This window comes from Ptiloglossa arizonensis, chromosome 1 (genome assembly GCF_051014685.1).
Source record: "Ptiloglossa arizonensis isolate GNS036 chromosome 1, iyPtiAriz1_principal, whole genome shotgun sequence".
Classification (NCBI taxonomy): domain Eukaryota; kingdom Metazoa; phylum Arthropoda; class Insecta; order Hymenoptera; family Colletidae; genus Ptiloglossa; species Ptiloglossa arizonensis.
In genome coordinates, this window is record NC_135048.1 from 21142475 (window position 1) to 21163692 (window position 21218).

A 21218-nucleotide genomic window follows, 5' to 3' on the forward strand; every position below is an offset into this window, starting at 1 on the left:
TTTGCCGTTTACGGGACGGTAGTTTCGTTTTTTGTTCGGTAATGGAATTTCGCGCTGAACTTGGAGGAAAACTTCTGCCCGCTACCCGGACCTGACTCATCGGTGTCCTCCCGATCCATATTTATCTGCATCCTGCGATCGAATCGACGTATCTACGGGATTGCGCGTCCCGTAATCCGATCCGATCTGGACCAGAAACTTGGATCGCACCCTCGTGACTCACGACACTTTGTTTCTTTTATCGTACGAACGATCAACCCCCGGCAATCGCGGCGCGTTTCGGTGGCTGAGATTCGCTGGAATTCATCGACGCTTATCGGACAGATCGGCGAATGTAATCCTCATTCGTTAAACATTGTGCGATCGATGAAACGCGTTTAAAGACACTGGTGATTTTCGATTCGAAAATCGGTTATTCTTCACGGTTTCTTAAGGTACGCAGTATCGAGATTCGTGCAACGAACAAGGTTTGGTTGGATTCTCTCTTTATTCGAGAAAAGTGGAGACAAAGTTTACGTAACTTTTTCGTGTAACTTTCAAATTTCTGTATATCGAAATAGTTAATAGTAGAAATTATTCGTGCTTAATAAAAGGAAATTAATACCGTTTCTATTTATATGAGTAGTATCTTAAGATGTGTCCTTAGGGTAGGTCGAAAGATGATTTTAGCGTATGATGACTATGCTGTGGCCTGCAAGGATATTTCCTGATAGTCTACCGACCTGCAAATATATTTCTTGATAGTCTACGACTTGCAAGTGTATTTCCTGATAGTCTATGACTTGCAAGTATATTTTCTAATAGTCTATGACTTGGAAGTACATTTCTTGATAGTTTATGACTTACAAGCATATTTCCTGACAGTCTACGACTTGCAAGTATATTTCCTGATAGTCTATGATTTTCAATTGTATTTCCTGATAGTCTATGATTTTCAATTGTATTTCCTGATAGTTCATAACTTGAAATCCTCTTTTCTGACAGCCTACAGTTTTCGAACCTCTTTCCCAAAAGTGAAATTTTATCGAAAGATCCCCGTTTTCAACTTACTCGCGTCGAGCAAATGCTCTGCGCACTGGATTAAAATCTCGACCAATATTGTTGAACGCTCTCTATTCGGATCATGAACTCCCTTTTGCAAATCGGTCGATTGTTTGCAACGATATCCGTTTTGCAGCGAACGGAGCTACTTGCACGTTTAGGCCTTGAACTTTTGAAACCCCCCTCGGTATTGGCACAGTTAGACGCGTTCCGTTCCGCGACACCCTGTGCAACAAGACCGACCCTTAACCGTTCGCGTGATGACTTCGTTCACGCAACGCCGTACAGTGAAAGAACATCGTATTCAATTACTATTAATAAGCAGCCCGCCGGCCCGGCCGGCCCCGACGTTCAAGACACTAAACCAACAATTACGTCCGGCAATAAAGTCGAGCCGCCCCTCGTCAGAAAATTAATACGGAATTCACGGTAACCGAAGCGCGTAACGATAGGCACGTAGGCCCGATTTCCTTCGCGTTTAACGTTCCTCGGCGAACACTCGTAGGGAGAGGTCCACGACTTTTCGTGTTTTCCCTCGCCCTGATCGTTTCGTAGGGGTTTCGGGGTACAGGGGTGTACAGGGGTGTACAGTGGCGTCGTGCGTTCGGTTTCCTTGGCGACCAGAAGGGAACTCTCGAACCGCACGGTTTGTACCGGCCACCCTTTCTCCTTCTCCCTTTCGAATACCGCCTGTTTGTATTTCATATTGATAGAGTATTGATACAGCCCTCCCTGTGACCCCTCCGTTCGACAAACTCACCCTCCTCCACCGCCCCACCACCAGCACTATCTATCCCTTGCTCACTCCCTCCGCGAACCAACCATGACGGACGCTATCCGTCCCGGTCTCGGGAGCGTAAACGAGCACCCTGCGAGTTACCATTTCGGCCGAGTCACGTGTTTACTTTGTTCCGCATTGTTGCACCTCGCTAATGGCCGGCGCGAGCATTTTCCTCCTAGCTACCCGGTACAGTTATGCGCAAGTGCATCGTACCCTGAAAGGTGGTTAGCTACACCGACAGAACGGACGGATCTCTTTTAGGAAATAAGGCGGATGGATAACCGCTGGAAGGTAGACATTGCGATCGTGGACGAGGTGACAGGAGAAATGGTCCCGGATCGTTTCAAACGGGACGCTCGAATTTTATTCGTTCTCACGGAGACGAATTTTTAACCAGGATTTGAGGGATAGTGTAAGAACGATGTTTGAACAGGGAATGTGGAGAAAGTATTTTTTGTTTACTGGGATAATTATTATTTTATTCGGTTGTTCGGAAAGTCGTTTCGTTTTCCAAAATGGAGAATGTATAATTTAGTAAAATGTTTATGCACTCTAAAGAAATCGTGTTTCATTTTCACCAAAAAAAAAAATGAAATGACTTTCCGAACAACCCAATATTTACTTATTTATTTATTCGGTTAATTTTGTTAAGGTTACTCGGAACGACGCTGATATTAAACGATCAATGAATAACGGTTTGCGAGACCGTTGATCAATGACTCGTTTTAGAGATTATCATTGTGGGATAATTTACTTTAAACTGACAAATGTGTAATTTGTACAGCGAGAACAGAAGCATCGATGACAGAGGTAAAAATTATTCCACGGGGAATCGCTACGTCTGTGGATTTTGTAATCCTCGCTTTCGAGTAACTATTTTCACCACGGATTCAAGTAAAGGAACCATCGGTGGGTTTTCTCAACGCGATAGAATTTTTATAGTTTTCATTATATCTTCATGATAGTGGAGCCATTGAATTGGTGAGGTATTATTGTTGGATCATTTACTTTAAACTAACAAATGTGTAATTTGTACAGCGAGAACCGGAGCATCGACGACAGAGGTAAAAATTATTCCACGGGGAATCGCTACGTCTGTGGATTTTGTAATCCTCGCTTTCGAGTAACTATTTCTGCCCCGGATTCAAGTAAAGGAACCATCGGTGGGTTTTCTCAGCGGGATAGAATTTTTATAATTTTCATTATATCTTCGTGATAGTGGAGCCATTGAATTGGTGAGGTATTATTGTTGGATCATTTACTTTAAACTAACAAATGTGTAATTTGTACAGCGAGAACCGGAGCATCGACGACAGAGGTAAAAATTATTCCACGGGGAATCGCTACGTCTGTGGATTTTGTAATCCTCGCTTTCGAGTAACTATTTTCACCCCGGATTCAAGTAAAGGAACCATCGGTGGATTTCTTCAACGCAATAGAATTTTTATAATTTTCATTATATCTTCGTGATAGTGGAACCACTGGATTGGTGAGGTCTTCACGGTAAAAGTGATTCGAAACAAGAGCCTGTTCGGATTATTGTTAATTGTGCGTGAAACAAGACACTCTTGCAATTTAAAACTTTGTCGATACATTGATCGCAGTCTTGCACAGATATAATGAGAAATATAATGAATTGAGTTTGCATTAGTGGATCATTATTAACTGTACGTGAAACAAGACATTCTTGCAATTTAAAACATTGTCGATACATTGAGCGCAGTCTTGCACAGATATAATGAGAAATATAATGAATTGAGTTTGCATTAGTGGATCATTATTAATTGTGCGTGAAACAAGACATTCTTGCAATTTAAAACATTGTCGATACATTGATCGCAGTCTTGCACAGATATAATGAGAAATATAATGAATTGAGTTTGCATTAGTGGATCATGACATACTGATGGGATTTTTAATGGGATTTTTCGCGAACGTACGTACCGGGTGTCCGACGAGACTCTGCCAAGAAAATTCGAGATCTGCAATGTTCGCTGGCACTGGAACGACGAAATTCATCGCGTACGTATTGACCACCCCTTCTCTCACGTAGTACAGCTCAGCTTCGAGTCCTATAAATAACAAAACAATATATATCAGTTCGATGATTGTTTACGAATAAACTACGGCGACGATGAAAGTCATTTGTATCGATTGAGATTCTCACGATAAAAGTAAAATCAAACTTGTTTATATTCCAACCATTTTCATTTATACGTTACGCGAACCATTTCTGAAAAACTTTCAACTAGGTTGAATTAATCTGATTAAAATGTAACGATTAAAAATAATTTGCATGCAATAGTGTTTGGTCTCATTTTTGTTAATTTTAAATAATGATAGTATTCGTGAATATCCAGTGTATACATATTTAATGCAAATGCTATTTCCGTGATGAAAGATTGCTCGTATATCTATTTGGTGGATCTAATGGATTGTCCTTTCAGTTTGCACGTATGATCTATGGGGTGTAATATGCTAAGGAGAGAAGGTTCTGATGTTTCGATAGACGCCACTGCGGACAACCCTATGATAGATGACTTTCTTAATGATGTCCCATAGAGGATTGCAAATGAATTTCATAGTTTTCGATCGAGATCGTTACGAGAATACTGTGTAATATCGGTTTTAGAGCAACTTTGTACAGAGACAGTTTTTTCTCAAGTGTTGGAATAATTTTCAAAAAAAGTTTAAGAAATTTTCAATCCTTTCATGATTTTTCCATGCTCGTCTTCTATGGAACAACGCATCCGAATATTTCGAGTGTTCCATTGCGAAGGTTTCCAATGTTGTTTGTCACACATTGCTTGCACAAATAAATTGTACGTTTGTTACCAGACAGAAGACGATGTGAAATTTTATGCCAATATTGCGCGAAACGGAATGTTTCTTCCGTTGATTGAACACGGGCAAATATTGCGAAAACTCGTGTAAAGTGAAGTATACGAAGAATTCATTTTCTTTTACGACTCTTTCGAAAAATTCCAACAATGCTAGGAGTACGATACGATAAAGTTTTGTGCCAGGTGGTCCAGGACATAACTATGGAGACGATTGTAAGTCTGTTATCTTAGGGAATAACTTTAGTTTAGAAGTTTGCATAGTTGGAAGCGTACGTAGTCTTTGTTAGCCTTAAGAGAACTTACACGTTCAGCTTTACGTGAGCACACGCGCGCGTGTGTGAGCGTAACCAATCGATGAAGCCGCGCAATTAGAAAAAGAGGAACCAGAAAATCGATCCCAATGCTAAATAAATAATTCTGTTACTGGTTTTCGCGATTCTGGTGCATACTTTCAATTATATTGTTACATTTTTCCAGTTGCACTATCATTTTTGAATAATTTATACTGTACGTGTACCATGGTTGATTGTCTCTTAAACTTTAACGCGTCGAACAATCTTAAATCTGTTTTACACTTTCGCTATATATTCCTTTATTTTACCAAATTTATAAAAAATATTTCTCGCACCAAAAATTCAGTCGAGAACTCGCACCGATACTTTACTTTACAAGAAATTTTCCTCGAGCGAGCAGTATGAATATATTTTTTAAAAACTACTTTAATTATTACTACTACTACTACTATTACTTCTTCACTTTTAAAGAATTACTTTAAAGAACTTGATTTACAATTACCGCTACTCAAACACCTCGAACATCCAACTACTCCTCCACAAAATATTCGAATATCGAATACACGTATCGAGTGTTCGAATCCTCCAAAGTATTCGAATAGAAAATTATTTACCCCCGACGAGTACCGCTGATTTAATTACACACCGAGAGTGATACTCCGCTCCGCGAGTTCCGTGTTTCTCGTTTTTTTATGCGCTAATTATCCACCCAGAACACGAAGTTTCATTTAATCCGCGTCCCATTTTATCCCTAATCCATACCTACGAGATCCTCCGTGCAAAGATTCCGAGCAAACCCCGATACGGTCACTTCGCTAACAAACCGCCCCGGGCGGAAACTTATCCAACGATTACTGTCGCTACGTTTGCCCCACGATAAGATCGTATCTCGGGGGTATACAGTGGGAAATAACCGTGGGTATTTCACGGACGGATTTTGTAACACGAATCCGCCGAGATCCCGCGCTCCCGTACTTTTATTTTCTCCACGGTTCGCCTCGCCTCGCCTCGCCTCTGCCTCCGCTGTCGCGTATTCTGGATCATGATCTACGAATACTTCTGAAAGGCTGGTTCGTGCACACGTTCCCGGTCTCGTTCACGGGAAAATCTCGTAGACAGGCCAGATACGCGATCTGAATTTCCTCGGGCGATCGGTGCGTCATCCGTCTGGCTTCACGTATGACTACGCAATTCGATATCACGCTCGCGACATATACACCCAACACGGTGCACCCGCGAACAGACATACGTACGTACACGCGTACGTGCACGGATACGTGGAATTCGTTCGTTGAGACACACTCGCGAGTGCACGAACCCACACGTGGACCGGGAGGAGCGTCGCGATAAGGCTCCTTTGACGATGGGAAATATTCAGACTCGGGAACACGTATGTACGTATCTACGCGTCCAAGGTGGAACGGGTGGAAGGAAGAGGAGAAACGATCCTGAAATCTGGACGATGTAAAGCACGTCGTGAATGGAGTGTCTTTTCCGAGAATATGAATCGAGCGGCGATGGTAACACGCTCGTGTTATCGCATACACTTCTTATACGATGGTAATTTCGAGCGGTTTAACTCTTTCGGATCGGTAACACACAGGTACGTGTAACGGAGGGAAAAGGAGAAACGGTCCTGGAAGGAATCGTGGAACACGTCGCGACAACACAGTGAAAGAATAGGAAAAGGCGAAAAAAGTCTTGCAACATTTTCTTTCTTTTCATCGTAAAAGAATAGGCAAAAAATCTTGCAATATTTTTTCTTTTTAGTGTATTTTATTGCGAAAGAATAGGAAAAGACGAAAAGCCTTGCAACATTTTTTCTTTTTATCGTATTTTATCATGAAAGAATAGAGAAATACAAAAGAAAAGTCTTGCAACATTTTTTCTTTTTATTGTATTTTATTGTGAAAGAATAGGAAAAGACAAAAAAGTCTTGCAACATTTTTTCTTTTTAGTGTATTTTATTGTGAAAGAATAGGAAAAGACAAAAAAGTCTTGCAATATTTTTTCTTTTTAGTGTATTTTATTGTGAAAGAATAGGAAAAGACAAAAAAGTCTTGCAACATTTTTTTATCGCATTTTATCATGAAAGAATAGAGAAAGACAAAGAAATCTTGCAACATTTTTTCTTTTTATCGTATTTTATCGCGAAAGAATAGGAAAAAATAAAAACGTCTTGCAACATTTCTTTCTTCTTATCGTATTTTATTGTAAAAGAATAGAGAAAGACAAAAACCTCTTGCAACATTTCTTCTTTTTATCGCATTTTATCGTACAAGAATAGGAAAAGACAGAAAAGTCTTGCAACATTTGTTTCTCTTTATCGTATTTTACACCGTGTGATAATTACTTCAGATGGCGCGTATTTATAGACACAGTGTGTAAAAAGAAAATGTTACCTGGTTTCTTGGAAGAATGCTGGATAACATTTGGAACAATCTTTCCTTTTCATCGTATTTTGCACCGTGCGGTAATTACTTCAGATGGCGCGTATTTATAAACACAGTGTGTAAAAAGAAAATGTTACCTGGTTTCTTGGAAGAATTTGCAATAAAAATATTCTGATTGAAATTCTTGCGCAACTTCCTCCTGAATCCCGACACTCCGCTCGAAATACCGAATAACTTAGTTCAATTTATAACACGGCGTTCAATATTAGCTCTACGTTTTCCAGATATATATTGTATATATATATATATATATATATATATATATATATATATATATATATATATATATACGTGTTTTCTGCATACATCTATGCATGTGTATACACGCAGAGCAACGAGGTGTTGGTGGTCGGAGTTAAGGCGGCATAGAACGCAGACGAGGGTAAGCGTAGTAAGAAGATTAAGCAACTTCTTACTCCGTGGTGAGGCTCTTACGAACGAAAGACCAACAGCAAGTGGAGAAACTGATAATGACAGTTTGTGGAGTATCAAGCAGAGCATCGCGTTAATCGAATTATTCACCCAGGATTTCGTTCCATCATAGCGCGTTCGATTGGCGAAGCGGAAGCGTCCTATCTGTCAACGTCGTGGCTATTTGTAACGTTGATATCGACGAAAACGTCACAACGTCATTTTTCATTTAATACGCCTGACTCCGAGGATCTAAACGAAAGTGAAAACGTTGTATCCGGGGGAAACGTTCGACGTTTTAAAAAATAAATAAAGAATCTAGGATAACGCCTTTCCTTAATTCTTTTACAAAGTATTATTATAACTCAGTGACTGTTTCCATTGCTTATTAATTTTGCAGTTGAACGATTAACAAGCACAATTTACCAACATAAATGTTTCAAACTGACCTTAAGATTCTCTTTGGTAATACCAATACAAAGAAAATTTTTATTCGAACTTGACAATAAAGAAAACCTAATATATTAGGTGGACCGGAAAGTAATGTCGTTTCTGCGCATGTCACTATTTGATTGTCATTTGTCAGCTCATTGTGTACATTAAAGTCGTAGCAAAGACATTCTGAGGTTATAGTGACTTGTTTAGTTGTAAATAATTAAATTTAAAATTTTTCTTTACAATTTTGGGTGAAATGGCCAGCCAAATACCAGAAGAGGTACATATCCGGCATTGCATGCTTTTTGAGTTTCGCAAGGGTAGTAACGCAACAGTTGCTACCAAAAACATTTGCGATGTTTATCCAAATGCATTAGACGTTCGTAAATGCCAAAGGTGGTTTTCCAAGTTCAAATCTCTGCAAATCTGTGCAAGTAATAGGTCGTACGATAAAACTTATTGAACAGTACTGTTCAATACAGTATTGTTCAATGTAGTACTGTTCAATGTAGGACTGTCCAACATAGTATTGTTCAATGTAGTACTGTTTAATGTAATACTATTCATAGTAGTATTGTTCAATGTAGTACTGTTCAATGTAGGACTGTTCAATATAGTATTATTCAATGTAGTACTGTTCAATGTAATACTATTCATAGTAGTACTGTTCAATGTAAGACTGTTCAATATAGTATTGTTCAATGTAGTACTGTTCAATGTAGTACTACTCAATATAGTACTGTTCAATGTAGGACTGTTCAATATAGTATTGTTCAATGTAGTACTGTTCAATGTAATACTACTCAATGTAATACTGTTCAATGTAGTATTGTTCAATGTAGTACTGTTCAATGTAGTACTGTACAATGTAATACTATTCAATATATAATACAAGGGTAGTTTCGTTCGGGCAACGGTTGTTTAAAAATTTGCAATCGACTGTTCTGAATTACGTTCTTAGTAACCAGCAAATTCAATTACTAGCGCTTCTCTCAACATTCTCACGATGTTGGCAGCAACGAATGGGAAAACACAAGTACTCGGAGCGCAGTTTCACGAGCCGCCCTTGACACGCACGAGCAGTTACATGTAGTATTCTAGGCGTAAGACACTTCGCGGACCCTTGCGGTACCAGGTGCCACTTTATCGTCCATTCGATGCTCGTAAAGCGTACCGTGTCGCTGGCCATCTTCGCTCTGCGGTGTCTCGTAAAGAAATTGCGAAGAATTTCATTCGTTAAGAAAGCGCGCCGTTTCACAGCGCGCGATAAAACCTCCGTGCCGATTAAAAGGTTTTCCGGTTATTACGAGCAGGTCAAACGTTTACGCGCGTAAAAGCGACAGAACTCTCCCGACAGGACGTCCTAATAGACAACTGTTTCACGGACATTGCATTTGATCTCCCACCGCGGCGCTCGACGAATTGTATCTCGTAAAAGAAGTTTATCGCGTCGCGGCACTGAAACTCCGAGGCAGAGGCACGGTCACGTTTTATAATTTCATTCGGCCGCTAGGGAATTTTATGCGGCTGGAGTGTCCGTATTTCGAGATATGGCCGATGCACAATCGTTGACATATTTGTACGACGGTTTATCAGTCGCGGCTGGCCGGAAATGCCTGCGCGAACGTTGCACGCGTAAAACCGGGGAAGGGTTGTAGGGAGCACAGGTGCTCGCGTCGGGGTGTAGACCCTACTGGGATAGGGGCTGATAAATTTTTTTCCGAGAAGCATCGAGTGGCAACAATTTTCGGCTTATTACGAGAGGCGATTTCGAGAACATTTATATTTATATCCAAGACAGAGAACAAAATTCATACAGTTTAATGTGATGTTAAATAATATGAATCGAATTTACGGTCGATAACAGTTCATTATTTTTTATTCGTTGTATTGTTCGATTGAAATAATTTTTGGTATTCTTCTGTTTGCGGAATACAAATATTCGAATACTCGAGTATTCGTGGTATTCTGATACTCAAGTATTCGTGGTATTCTAATACTCGAGTATTCGTGGTATTCTAATACTCAAGTATTCGTGGTATTCGAATAATCAAATGTTCGTGGTATTCTAATACTCAAGTATTTGTGGTATTCTAATACTCAAGTATTCGTAGTATTGTAATACTCAAGTATTCGTGGTATTCTAATACTCAAGTATTCGGGATATTCGAATACACAAGTATTCGGGATATTCGAATACACAAGTATTCGTAATATTCGAACGCTAAATTATTCGCTAAAGTATTCGAGAATACTCGAGTATTCACGGTATTCGAATACTCGAATATTCTTATTATTCGAAAACGTACAAACTATTCGAAAATTAAAATACTCGAGTAGTTCCTCAGCCCTAGTATCACGCATTGCACTCTCAAGAGTGTCTTCTCGCGTATCTAGTATCAAACATCGAAACTGGTTCTAGCACAAGCGTCACTAAGAATACGAAAACGAACGAACACGGTTGCGTGTCGCATTTATACCACTCTACGGACACCGAAGTGGCAATTTCACGACGCTGTCGTGATATTCGTTAAAAAATCATTCTTACCTCGCAAACCGTAGAAGAATGGGCGGCGTGCCAGATCTGACCCGCGGGCCGTAGTTTACCGACCCCTGCATTGCACTGCAAAGCTTGTCAGGGAAAAAGTGTTCGCGCGCGTGACCGCGCTCCGGCATTGCAGAATGCGACGGATGTGTTCACACCCTCGGGGAAAATATTTCAGGAAGATAAATCTTAGGTGATCCCTCGAAGAACACGTGCAACCTACCTCGGCTGGATTAAGTCCCGCAACGTCCCGAGGAGCCCTACGAGTGGCCAAGTAACGGACACAATCAGAACACGGCCCATTATGAAACGTTGGCTTGCATTAAGTTACCGAGATTATGGCAACTTCCATTCGGATATTTTTGTCTTACGAGAATCCGTTTGTCTTTGCCCGGAATAAGGATTTCTCGGTAGGGGAGAGACGAGCAGCAACGACTAGTTTAATGGAAATAGGGTGGAGATTCTCATTCGTCGGGATTAACAAACCTGAAATGAAATGGAGGCTGACTGCTGTTTATTTACGGCTACGTTCGTTTGGAATTTCAGATCAATTTATCGCGACGAAGAATTTGTTTAAATACGACGCGAGAAAAGTATCTTCGAAGGAAATTAATTTAGCATAAAAAGATAATTTTACGCATTGTGTTTTATTACAGATCAATTTATCGCGAGGAAGAATTTGTTTAAATGCGACACGAGAAAAGTATCTTTGAGGAAAATTAATTTAGCATAGAAACGTAATATTATTTAACGTAGTATAATTAACGCTGTAAACATTGCTCGAATATTCTTTCTTAAGGAGTTGAAATTGAAATTTTATATAGCTGATTTTTACTCTCGCTTCGAAGCTTCCGGTCAGAGAATATTCGATCTAATAAAACAACATAGAACGGCGTAGAGGTTTATCGGAAATAAAATGTACCGAAAGAGAAAAATTAACTATTCCCGTTTCGTCATCGAAAATTGGAATTTTAGCTCGGCTAAAATGTATTCACCCTCGTGACGAGATCTTTTGGGACAAATATGCATGCAAAATTGAATTCACTGGGGACGAAATACATTAAAGTCTCTCTGAAGAAGCTGCCCTCCGAGATGTATGAAATGGGGGAAACGGTTATCAGCGCGTCATCATGTGTTAGAGTATCACGAATTTCACAATATCCTCGAAGCGAAATGTAAACATTGGGTACGAACAAGTGAAAACGCCCCTCCGTTTGACAAATGCTTTTTGAACGATACATTTCGTGCGAAAATAAAATTTAAGTAAGAACGACGAACTTAAAGAATCACACTATTCTAATATTAAAAAAATCCAAGTACTTAGTATTCGAATGGTATTCGAATTGTATTTCCAAAATGGAGAATATATAATTTAATAAAATGTTTATACACTCTGATAAAATCGTGTTTTATTGTCACCAAAAAAAAAAAAACGAAATGACTTTCCAAACAACCTAATATTTACAGAATCCCTGAAATATTTGAAAATCTAAGAGTTGACATTTACGGAAATAAGTCAAACAAAAAAGAATAATTCTTATTATCGAAATAACACTAAGTCACATTGGAAGTGCCATAAAAGTACATATAATAAAAACACAGAGAAGTTCCCAGAACTAAATCTACTTGTTAACCAAAGTTCAGTTGAACATGGCCTAATTTAACCCATACCTACGAGAAACCACGTTTCCTATCGGATAACTTTCGTTTTCTCCGCTTCATCGATCTCCATCCCGATATCACTTTTCATTTGGCAAGAAATGACCACCGTAATTCCTTCCGACCGAAATATGGGAAGTCTCCATTTCCTCCGGGTGGCCTCATTCGTCACACAACTGATTACCATTCGATGACTAGTTCGTAACAAAAGGAATAAATCTTGATAAAAGCCACCCTCGCGCGGATCAGACCGCTATGCACTGTGTGTTGTCTTTCAGGATGAAATCGCAGCCAAATCCATCAGACACTTTCCTCAAATTCCCTTAAGTATATACTGATCGAACGCTCAGCGGGTCACGTAGCGATTTATCAATTTAGCTCCGAGAACGCGGGAGGAAAAATCCGCAAAGAGGGTTGCCTCGTTTTCCTCCCACGGGACTCGAGACGGCATATGGGAAGAATGTCGGAAGCGGGAAGACGGGTTATGGATTCCACTCAGCGAGGTGTCGATGGCTGCCTCGTCTGCCAGTGCTAAGTAGAAAATCATGTCTGCCGTATGAACGGGCAGCCACTACTGCCATTCGCTGCAGACTACTAATGTCTAAGGAGTGGCAGCATTGTTAAATGTATGCCGAAACCTAGCGAGACAGACCCGATGCAGTTCGCAAAGTTACATCAAGGTAATGCGAACGGGCTGTTTAATACGAATTAGCAATTCTGATTGGAGACGTTCGGCAGGTAGATCTAAGCGCTCGAATATATAATAGTGTCTCGCCAATTGTGGATTACATCGTATTCTACAGATTATAGCGACAGTATTGTACGTTGTATGCTCACGGTATGGTGACTGTACGATCTGTACAGTGCGACTCGAAAATATTCTTGGAAAATTTATGAGGATGTATACTACATCTTGAACCTGAGGAGGAAATCCTAGTGAAGATGGTCAAATAGTTTCTTGACCGTTTTACGTACAATTCTAGTGTCTGATTCTGAATAGGATCGAGACTACTTGTCGAATTACACCGTATTTGAATATTCGAATACTTTAGCAGTTCAAGTACCTCGAGAATATAATTCGAATAGTGTTTGAATATTCGACTAGAATTCGAATAGTGTTTGAATATTCGACTAGAATTCGAATAGTGTTTGAATATTCGACTAGAATTCGAATAGTGTTTGAATATTTGACTAGAATTCGAACAGTGTTTGAATATTCGACTAGAATCCGAATAGTGTTTGAACATTCGACTAGAATTCGAATTGTGTTTGAATATTCGACTAGAATTCGAATAGTGTTTGAATATTCGACTAGAATTCGAATAGTGTTTGAATATTCGACTAGAATTCGAATAGTGTTTGAATATTCGACCAGAATTCAAATAATATTCATCGTTCTTTTTCAAACTTTATCTTCGTTTAAGATATTATACAATATTTTCTATTAATAAACGTAAACTAATGTATTTACACGTTTTATCGTAAGCAGCTTCGGTTTGCAGTTGCTACGTTTGACGCTTCATTTGTGTACGTTTATATATAACCAGTACGCGTGTACGTTTTATATAGACGCAGATTATTGATCATCTTCGGAGTATAAATTAGGTTAAGTTTAAAAATATTCAAACAGCAACTGGGTGACTGCACGAGCTAAATACAATATTGATATATATATAGTAAGAACGGATAAAGATTGGGTATCGAATTGGAAATGATATAGTACCGACACAGCTTAAATGTGCACTACATTGACAGTGTAGAAACGAACTGGTAACAATACAGTGATTAAGTGCCTGTCTCTAGGAGTCTGGTGGCTGTTTAAGGATTTGGGAGTAGGCACGAGGCTAATAGAACGGTGCAGAGTTTAGGATACAGTGTCTCGACACATAAATCAAGCGTCGTTGACGCAGGGTTCGGTTGATACAGGGTTTAAATGACATAGGACCAAGACGACGCAGGGACAGGTTGACTTAGAAAAAATCACTGCGGTGAAAGATCACTGATCTATCCCCTTCTCTCGAAACATTGCCCTTCGATACTCCGACAGTGACAAAGTACTTTCATATTATTTTATTTCAAGATCCACTACCTCATATTCCGTTCGAACTCCCCAAGTGATAAAATTCCTATATTCTAACAATGGACGTCTAATCCTTGTCATCTGTTCATAGTTTAACTTCTGTTGAACAGTGTCCGTTGACATCCAATATGCCACTTTAGATCCAACGGCAACAATTTGCCTAAGGGATCTCCTCCAACTTATCGAGCTATACCCAAACGAATCGTTAGATTGCACTGTCCTATTAATATACTTTATCCATTCGAAATATCGTTTTCATACGTAAATACTAACCGTGTCACCTCGGTACAAGCCTATAGGATCGTTTAAATATCAATTGTCGCAAACACGCGCATTGATTAGTCACGAAACGTCGAACCAAGGGTACACCGCTATCGATCGATGAGTCTAGCCTCTTGCATATACTTTTGTTACGCTGGATGAGAACCAATCAGGAAGACGGGTAAACATTTCACGCGTAGAGGTACGTACGAACCGTACGTGAAACCGGAAAGCGGTTCAATCAGGGTCAGGAGCCAAGGTAAACACATTAGGGACATAACGTCCCTGGTAGGAAGCATATCCCGGCCAATGGGGGAGCGTGATCTGATACGTTCGTCTACGACGGAAATTCGAAGCGTCTTGAGAATCGAGGGTGAAAAACTCTATGGGGGCCTGGCGCCGCCGCACACCCTTGGAACTAATCTCACGTCTGTAAACTCTGTTTCCTCTGCCAGGAGTTTCCTTTTGTTTATCCATTCGTGAATGGAGCCGGTCGTTCCACCGCGTGCAGAGGGAAGATAAAATGTTCGGAACCTCGTTACTTTGCGCTGCGTTTGTATGAAAATCTGAGAGAAGTTCGTTAATGAAGAGAAACAGTGTTCCGAAAGGAAATTAACTTGGATCTCGCGGGATTCGCGAACGGAAACAAGTTGTCGTGTTTCGTGTACCTTCTTCGCTATTTTTGATAAACGCAGAGGGGATACGAGGTCTGCGCGGGCTCGAGGAGTTTTAATGATATTTGTTGCACGTTAGTCACTGTTTTATTTAACGTCTCAGTTGCGAAAGTACGAGGTTACGAATTACTCGTGTCCGCATCGACACCGTGGATGTGAAAACGAAAAGGAACATTGAGCATTGTACGTAATCGCGAAGTACGGTATAGATAATTGATAGGTCGCCTCGATCGGTTTAAACGATAGTAGAAACTATCGATAGTAGAATTTTCACCAAAATGGTCGTTTTCGCACGATATATTGTAAAATGTTTGTCGTCGCGCGCCGATTATCATATTTTTTTTACAGGTTATTGGATATTGTAGGTAGCAATTGTAGCAATCGGAGCAAAAATGCACACTCAACTGGATAACCTCAAATAAAAAAGGTCGAACGCTAGAATCGACGTTTACGGTTACTTTTAAACGATCGTACGTTCAAGTGTACTCTTCTAGTATTCTACGTGTACAGTGAAATATTCTACTCTGCTTATTCTAGTAGTAGAGTATTCTACGTGTACAGCAAATTATTCTACTCTCCTAATTCTAGTAGGAGAGTATTCTACGTGAACAGTGAATTATTCTACTCTCCTAATTCTAGTAGGAGAGTAATCTACATGTACAGTGAATTATTCTACTCTCCTTATTCTAGTAAGAGAGTATTCTACGTGTAGAGTGAATTATTCTACTCTCCTCATTCCAGTAGGAGAGTATTCTATGTGTACAGTGAATTATTCTACTCTCCTAATTCTAGTAGGAGAGTATTCTACGTGTACAGTGAATTATTCTACTCTCCTAATTCTAGTAGGAGAGTAATCTACATGTACAGTGAATTATTCTACTCTCCTTATTCTAGTAAGAGAGTATTCTACGTGTAGAGTGAATTATTCTTCTCTCCTCATTCCAGTAGGAGAGTATTCTATGTGTACAGTGAATTATTCTACTCTCCTTATTCTAGTAAGAGAGTATTCTACGTGTAGAGTGAATTATTCTACTCTCCTCATTCCAGTAGGAGAGTATTCTATGTGTACAGTGAATTATTCTACTCTCCTCATTCTAGTAGCAGAGTATTCTACGTGTACAGTGAAATATTCTACTCTGCTTATTCCAGTAGGAGAGTATTCTACGTGTACAGTGAATTATTCCACTCTACTCATTCTAGTAGAAGAGTATTCTACGTGTAGAGTGAATTATTCTACTCTCCTAATTCTAGTAGGAGAGTATTCTACGTGAACAGTGAATTATTCTACTCTCCTAATTCTAGTAGGAGAGTAATCTACATGTACAGTGAATTATTCTACTCTCCTTATTCTAGTAAGAGAGTATTCTACGTGTAGAGTGAATTATTCTACTCTCCTCATTCCAGTAGGAGAGTATTCTATGTGTACAGTGAATTATTCTACTCTCCTCATTCTAGTAGCAGAGTATTCTACGTGTACAGTGAAATATTCTACTCTGCTTATTCCAGTAGGAGAGTATTCTACGTGTACAGTGAATTATTCCACTCTACTCATTCTAGTAGAAGAGTATTCTACGTGTAGAGTGAATTATTCTACTCTCCTTACTCCAGTAGGAGAGTATTCTACGTATAGAATGAATTATTCTACACTCCTTACTCCAGTAGGAGAGTATTCTACGTATAGAATGAATTATTCTACTCTCCTTATTCCAATAGGAGAGTATTCTACGTGTACAGTGAATTATTCCACTCTACTCATTCTATTAGAAGAGTATTCTACGTGTGCAGTGAATAATTATTGTTTAAAATTCGCGGTAAAAGGATCCATCCCGATTCGACGCACGATACTCGTCGATTTTTCGCTTCTGACCTTTCGCGCAATCACGGACACTGATCTCGAAACTTTTCCGGAATTTCCAGACCGGCGGCGGAGGAAAGTTTCGTTGATTCGATGGAATTTAGTTACGGCTGACAAAGTTCGGAGAAAACTACTGAAGTTTGCGTAACCGTTGCCGTTACATTTTCATGAGTCAACCGAACTCCACGCCGCGTGTAATCGATAGATGTTAATTTCATTCCAGCCGATTCTGGAAAATCTCGTTATCGCGACAATCGCTGGAACAGGAGGAGTTTGGCGGTCTATCTTGTTATCGCTGTCAACTTTGTTTCCGTCGACGAGCGAGCGCGCCGTGTATCGCGCGCCGGTCCCTGTTTCGCGACGTAATTACCGTCGGATTTGCGAAAGATTAAAGGTATCCATGATACGGAAATTAAATCCCTCTGACAAGTGCAATCGATACACTTTCAACGGCAGTAACATGTACAAGAACTCGATAATAAATTGAAGTTCGAGCGTTGAGTACGAAACCGATAAAGGAGAACAATTCAGTTCGAACAAGCATCGATTTAGCGCAATTAATCGTAATCTCTACAATTCGAGTGGCAGTTGAATTGTACAAGAATACGATAATGATAAATCGAGTTTAAAGTCTCGATGGATGCGTTATTACGAGATTCGAATACCGTGATATCGAATAAACGGGCGTAACGGATTTAGCTGGACGAGACGTGTACCAAACTGTGGAAAACGTGTCGTTAAGTAATTCACAAATTTAACGAAAGTAGCGTAGTTACTGCGAGGAGAGCCAGTCATGCGAGAAGCATGTCTTACTAATTTAATGTTCATTGGCGCGCCTGACTTATTTTATCCGAGTCATTTATCGCGACACGATTCACGCTTTTGCGCTCCCGTTGGCGCCGAATGGAATTTCAAGGTACTCATTTGTCGTAACCCGGCGCCTAGAGTCGCGTTGACTGGTCGAATTTGCAATAAAGGAGATAGATGAAACGAGGGGAATACTGTCGGCTAATCTTTTACTCCTCCGTTTCTCATCGTTTTCCTTTCTCATTCGTTATTCATTAAGGTTCAGTTTGCTTTGCCGACCAAACGGCGCGTCGCACAATTTTCGACGATCTCGAGCTCTTCAGACGTTTTCTTCCTTTGAACTTTACTTTTTATCCGCGCGGCGATTGATTTTGAAACGGTTACATTACGGCTGGTACTGTTCGCATGGTTTGATGCACGAATACTTTACGGGTATTTAAATGCTTCGAATAATTTAATATTCGAAAGTTTTATGTATGTATTATACTCGTAACTTGTGTTACGAGTATTCGAATGCTTCGAACGAACTTCGAATATTTGAGTATTCGAATACCATTGTTCAAATACTGAAGTACCTACTTGAGTAGTATTCGAATTCAATTTTTCAAATATTTGAATTCCGGAGAATGATTTTGGAACGGTTATATTAGGGCTGGTACTATTCGTATGGTTTGATGCACGAATACTTTACGGGTATTTAAATGCTTCGAATACTTTGATATTCGAATACTTATTGAGTATTCGAATGCTTCGAATAGTTTTACATTCGAATATGTTACGAGTATTCGAATGCTTCGAATAGTTTTACATTCGAATATGTTACGAGTATTCGAATGCTTCGAACGAACTTCGAATATTTCAGTATTCGAATACCATTGTTCAAATGCTTAAGTACCTACTCGAACAGTATTCGAATTCAATTTTCCAAATATTCAAATTCCCGGTTTCCTTCGTATTCGTATCCCGGTTACATAATTTTTATATAATTTTAGCGTCTCTCGAAGAGGCACGGCAATTGCCCGAAACGCCGAAATAAATAAATATAATCACCACTTGCTGAAAAGTGTGCTCACTCGTGATCAAAAGGAGTACTTTGATTCTACGCATCGCTGGATAACCGGAGGCACGGTGAAAAAAAAACAGAAGAGAAAAAAATATCGGCGTATTCAATCCCGTATAAAATAAACATCCGATCAAAGTAAACCAACCGTTTTCACATTTTTAATATTCCCCCGTCCCTGCAAAGCGGGTTCCTTTGCCGCGACGTCGGGGCGAATTTTTCAGAAATCGTCAGGTCTTAAGTTAAGTACGGAAAATCTTCTCGGCCCGCGGGTACCTCGAGCGGACGAGCGTTCTGTGTACTCAATATTCTTCACCGTCGTTACCCCCTCCCTAAAATTCCTTTAATCCACCATAATCGCGCCATGATACTTTCATAATCTTCCTGAAACTTTTACAGGCTGCTTGGTCTATTTCAACGCGGAGTGTATTCCCAAAGTGGCCCATTTAGGAGCTTGTATCTACTCTCGACGTCGAACGTCGGTGAAGAGATCCGACACGAGAGAGGGGGGAGGGGCAGGTTAGCGAGGTAGACGGGGGAGGGGGGATCATTTCAGCAAGCCGGCGTTACTTTTCGCAAATTATCTCGCCGGCGAGAGCCCGAGGCACTTGGTCTGAAAATTATCTGCGCCCATCCGACAGCAGTTCTCTTCCTCTCTCTTCTTCTTTTGCTTCTTTCCCTCTCTGTCTCCTCCCCTCTCTTCTTCTTTTGCTTCTCTGCTTCTCTGCCTCTCTCTCTCTCTTTCTACATCCCCCTCTCTGAAAATTTCCTTCCTCCGCTTCCGTCGCTTTCCCCCGGTCGCTTTCGCGTTGCGAAGGGGTTGCACAGGCTGCAGTTACGTCGGATCGTTTGTGGAAAAAGTAAAAAGGAAGTGCCGTGAGAAATCTGGACAAGCGAGAACGGGAAGTCGGAGGAGGGAGACAAAGCGAGGGAAAGCCGAGGGAACGAACAGAGAGAGAAAGAACCAAGCCACGATGCCAGAGGGAGAATCATTGTTTCCCCGAGTGGGCCGCAAAAGAGCGTCGTCGAGTTAGAGGGATGTTTGTCTTTAATTAAAATCAGTCGCAATCCGTTTCACGTGCACTGACAATTCTACCCTCGCCCACCCCTGCCCGTCATTCAAACCCTCTCGCTCAACCACTTACCAGTTTGTCGAGCAGCAGTCTTAATATTCAATTATTCCGCGGTGCTTTTAAACAGTCGCGAAACCGGTTTTTGGACGATGTACCTACGCTGTTTGTTGGGAATCGATCCCACGGGACGACGACTTCGTCTTTTTCATAAACAGTGAATAATTTCACGCTCGGGGCGTCTGTAAAACTCGCTACGGCGACACCCGGTTTCAAGATTCAGTTCTTACCTCGGTTTCAAGATTCAGTTTTTACCTGGGTTTCAAGATTCAGTTTTTATCCCGGTTTCAAGATTCAGTTCTTACCTCGATTTCAAGATTCAGTTTTCACCCGGTTTCAAGATTCAGTTTTTACCCCGGTTTCAAGATTCAGTTTTTACCCCGGTTTCAAGATTCAGATTTTACTCCGGTTTCAAGATTCAGTTTTAACCCCGGTTTCAAGATTCAGTTTTAACCCCGGTTTCAAGATTCAGTTCCTTATCCCGGTTTCAAGAATCAGCTTTTTACCCTGGTTTCAAGAATCAGCTTTTTACCCTGGTTTCAAGATTCAGTTTTTTTACCCCGGATTCAAGACACGGATTCACCTTCACCATATGAAATATAATATATGATTGCTTAACCCGAGAGACCTATCGAGTAGTGATCGATAACCATTTGATGGAAAAAATTGAAATTTGTATATTTATTATTACATATTCGAAACAGTGTTGAGTGCACTGATAAAACTTTCCAAACATAACCCTAGTCAAATTATTTTTAACGTGTAGTTTTATGAATTAGGCAAATACACGCACCTTCGACCAAGATTGTGTTCGAGACTAGAACGGAGATGATTTTACGTGTGAAAATAAGTAGAACCTGTCAAATAAAATTTTTTCATACAATATCTCA

General features: G+C 40.2%; 1 protein-coding gene across 1 annotated transcript in view; it reads right to left on the bottom strand.

The window, feature by feature from the left end:
* The window catches only part of LOC143149184 (tyrosine-protein kinase Dnt), a 140331-nt gene that overhangs the window by 88129 nt on the left and 30984 nt on the right, over positions 1 to 21218 (bottom strand). The window contains exon 2 of the mRNA XM_076316349.1: positions 3767 to 3894. Coding sequence (XP_076172464.1) covers positions 3767 to 3894 — 128 coding nt within the window. The remainder of the gene's footprint in view (positions 1 to 3766; positions 3895 to 21218) is intronic.